General features: G+C 42.7%; 1 protein-coding gene across 5 annotated transcripts in view; it reads left to right on the top strand.

The window, feature by feature from the left end:
• The window catches only part of LOC119597006 (cytochrome b5 reductase 4-like), a 33,126-nt gene that overhangs the window by 26,078 nt on the left and 3,086 nt on the right, over positions 1-3,962 (top strand). For 3 of the 5 annotated variants that reach the window (XM_037946443.1, XM_037946459.1, XM_037946434.1), the window contains 6 exons: positions 943-1,113; positions 1,723-1,823; positions 2,322-2,481; positions 2,672-2,907; positions 3,061-3,273; positions 3,643-3,781. In XM_037946443.1, the coding sequence (XP_037802371.1) occupies positions 943-1,113; positions 1,723-1,823; positions 2,322-2,481; positions 2,672-2,907; positions 3,061-3,273; positions 3,643-3,781 (1,020 nt within the window). The remainder of the gene's footprint in view (positions 1-942; positions 1,114-1,722; positions 1,824-2,321; positions 2,482-2,671; positions 2,908-3,060; positions 3,274-3,642; positions 3,782-3,962) is intronic. The other 2 variants (XM_037946466.1, XM_037946452.1) reach the window with 1 other exon arrangement.

Here is a 3,962-nt window from a genome sequence, read left to right as displayed (position 1 = left end):
CAAAAAGGGGAAAAAACCCTTTTTTGTTTGGGGTTAAAAAAGGGCCCCAAAAATTTTTCAAAAACCGAAGGACTTTTTACAGGTGAAAAAAAAAGGGCAAAAGGGGACGACCTCCCGGAAGAAGCAAAAAGGGCGGTGGGGGAAGAGGGAGACGGGATGCAAGGGAAAATAGGGGGCGCCATGTCGGGAGCCAAGGGGGTCCCCACCGGGCACGCCTGGGCCGCGGGGAAAGGCCCGGGGCCGTCGCCCAACCAGCCGAGGGGGGGGGGGGGCCCCTCAGGAGGGCGAGGCCGGGGTTTTGGGGGGGCCCCTTTCTCCCTTCGTTTCCCCCGTTCGTCCCCCTCCCTTTCGTTTCTCTCCCCTCTTCCCTCTTTCCTCCCTTTCTCTCTCTCTCCTCTCTCTCCCTCCCTTTCCCTCTCCCCCCTTTTCCTCCCTCCCTCCTTCCCTCCCCCTTTCCCTCCTTTCCTCTCTCCCCTTCTCCTCCTACCCCCCTTTCGCTCTCTCTCCTCCTCTCTTTTCCTCTCTTTTCTCTCCCTCTCTCTCCTCTTCTCCTCTCCTCTTCTCCTTCCTCCCTCTCCTCTCCTCCCCTCCCTCTCTTCCTCTCCTTCCTCTCCTCTCCTCTCTTCTCTCCTCTCTGCTCTCTTCCTCCCTCCTCTCCTCCTCCTCCTCTCCCCCTTCTCCCCTCCCCTTCTCTCCTCTCTCCTCTCCTCTCTCTCTCCTCTCTTCTCTCTCTCTCTCTCTCTCCTCTCTCTCTCTCCCTCTTCTCTCTCTTCTTTTTTCTCTCTCTCTCTCTCTCTCTCTATTACCACCCTTATAATAATAATAATAATAATTAATATTATTATTATTATTATTATTATTATTATTATTATTATTATCATCATCATTATCAACATTATCCTTATCCCTCTGGTTATCATCTCTCTCTCTCTCTCTGCACAGGGAACCCCAGGAACAAGACGGCGCTGAAGCCCGGCCGGAGCCTGATGGACTGGGTGCGGCTGGGTCACTCCGGGACTGACCTGGCCGGCACGGGGGGTCGCCTGCTGGACGTGACCCCGCAGGAGCTGGCCAAGCACAAGAAGCGGAATGACTGCTGGATGGCGCTGAAAGGTGGGTGGGGGCGGGGTATGGGGGTGGGGGTTGGGGTGAGGGAAGGGGAGGGGGGTTGGGGGTGGGTGGGGGTGGGGTGGGGTGGGGATGTTCTGAAGGTAATGGGGGAGGGGGGAGGGGCGAGTTGGGCTGCGAATTGTGGGTGGTTGGGGGTGGTGTGGTGATGAGGACAGTGGTCGTGATTGATGTGGTTGGTGATGGTAGCATGGGTGGTTGTAATGATAGGAATGATAATGGAGATGTGATAGGAAAAGTATTAATAATAATCATTATTATATCTCTAGTATTGTTTATATTGTTATTATTGTTATTGTTGTTACATCATCATAATCATAATTATCACCATCACCACCACCATTATCATTATCATCACTATTATCATCACCATCACCTTAATCACCACCACCACCACCATCATCATCATCATCATCATCATCATCATCATCATCATCATCATCATCATCATCATCATCATCATCATCATCATCATCATCATCATCACCATCATCATCACCATCAATGAGTAGTCAAGAGCACCTAATAATTACCCTGATAAGTACAGATGCTTCAGAACTTCAGATTAATTCCTGACACTGGTCGTCTTCTCAGGGAAAGTGTACAACGTGACGCCCTACATGGAGTTCCACCCTGGCGGGGAGGATGAGCTCTTGCGAGGCGTCGGCATGGATGCGACAGATCTCTTCAACGAGGTATGGACCAGGAGGAGGTTTGGTTGTTAATTCTGCGATGATCTATGTCCATGACGATGTATTGCTTTAGGAAGCGAGAGGGTTGTTGAGATATTGTCTTTGTTGTTCTTGTAGCATTTTTTTAGGATGATGTTGTCATAGTCTCAAGCCTCGTTCAGAGTCATGCTAGCTTGGTGTACGTAAAATCAGAAGAAACGCCATTGCTTTAGGCACTTGAGAATGCTTATATATTTTTTTTATAATCTTTACCCAAGGTAGTTTTAGAATTAGAAATTCAATTGTTTCTCATTTGTGCTGTAATAGTATACTTTTGTGAAAATAAAGCTGCTTCAGGGATATATAAGTAAATTGAAATGAAACTTTATATTCTAAGGGAATTGTAAACAACAACAACTAAAAAAAAAATAGTGGAAAGCTATAAAATTACTATTTTTAATTTAAATATCCTAGTCAGAAAGATGTTATTACAAGATCTGTTATTCTTTTCTTTGTTTTTAGGTACATAAATGGGTGAATTTTGAATCCATGCTCCAGAAATGTCTCGTAGGCAGGCTGGTAGAAGGTCGACCATTCTTCCTAAAGCCAAGCTTTTTACCGCTCGGGAAAAGTTCGAAGGATCCAAACAAACAAAGTAAAGTTCATAGGAGATTATATTATAGTTGAGTATTTTCTAGAATGTGCAAAATTATGGTGAATACTTTGTTTGCTTCTGAGAAAGAATTTTTGCTAATTATTTTAACTGAATGTGCATTTGATTGTCTTCGATATTCCATTGTTTTCTGCACAATAACACATACAAAGCATTTTAAGGTATGCCCCTAAACTGTGGTTGCTTGTGAAAATTCCAGACGCATCAAAGAACCTCACCGTCTCGTCAGCCAATAACTCTTTATCGGTACCAAGCCTAGGTCTCCCAGGAAAGCTAGGAGTGCCGAAGTCCCCTCTGTCGTCCCCCCAAACCCCGTCCTCACTGCCATCCCCAAAATACGACTGGTTTCAGACGAATACTATGATCAACATAGCTATATACACCAAGTGGAAGCATATTACCAAGGAGCATGTCGTTATAGTTAAACATGCGGAGGTATTTATTATCCTGATTGAAAGAACATCAAATGAGCCATGGAAATCATTTTCAATACTGACTGGGAATGATATATTCTGATAGCATGACCTAGACACAATAGATTAGGCAAGAAGCAAGGGATATTACTGTAGTCGTGATTTTATTCCCCAGGTAATTAAAATCGTATGCTATATACAAGATATGGTATACACAGTCCACTTGAATCTGCATAAGTCAGTTGGTGAAGACTTCGAATTGAAAACTGGAAGTGGATCGGGGAAAGTCGACGTTTTGCTGAACAAACAGGAGACAGGAGTACGGTGGAGTTCAGTGGGAAAGCCTCTGGAGAGGAACGGGGAACATGTCAGTTCAAAGGATAGAGAGGTGAGAGTTGATTTTATTGTATATTTTATTTATGAAGTATTGTTATTATTGCATATCTTATTTATTTAGTATTGTTATTATTGTATATTTCATTTATTTAGTACTGTTATTTTATGTGATGTATATTTTCTGTATATTCCCTTTTGTGAATGTTAGGATGTTTGAAATTGTGTACGAGGCTGAAAGAATGTGCACAAACTTTAGCATTTAATTTTTGAAAGCTATGCCTTATTCTAGTGTATTTTCAATTTCGAGATTTTATAAATAATTAATGTTGACTCATTTATACATATGTTCGTATAGATATGAATTCCACACTTTAATGAAGATCAGGTAATTTGGATTTGACCAAGTTCTCTTCTTTTCCAGGTCGAGTATCTAGAATGTTCCCTAATAAGCAAAGAAAATGTGACACATGATACTCGAATGTTTATTGTTGAAGTGCCTAGATATGCATATCTACCAGTGCCTATTGGTTATCATGTTTACTTAAGATTAAAGGGAGAAGGCAAGTAAATCCACGATTGTTCGTTTATACCCTGAAGAGTACACAGTAGTTTGTGAGTGGTAAAACACTCTTCCGTGTAGATACTATGGTAGAAAAAACCCACAATGCAAAAACTAGTTTTTGCATTGTGAGTTTTTCTACCACAGTAGTTAGTCTTTGATTTTGATGTAAAGCACATTTA

This window comes from Penaeus monodon, chromosome 3, assembly GCF_015228065.2.
Source record: "Penaeus monodon isolate SGIC_2016 chromosome 3, NSTDA_Pmon_1, whole genome shotgun sequence".
NCBI lineage: Eukaryota > Metazoa > Arthropoda > Malacostraca > Decapoda > Penaeidae > Penaeus > Penaeus monodon.
The sequence above is the reverse complement of the archived record's forward strand: the minus strand, read 5'-3'. Positions and strand labels throughout refer to the sequence as shown.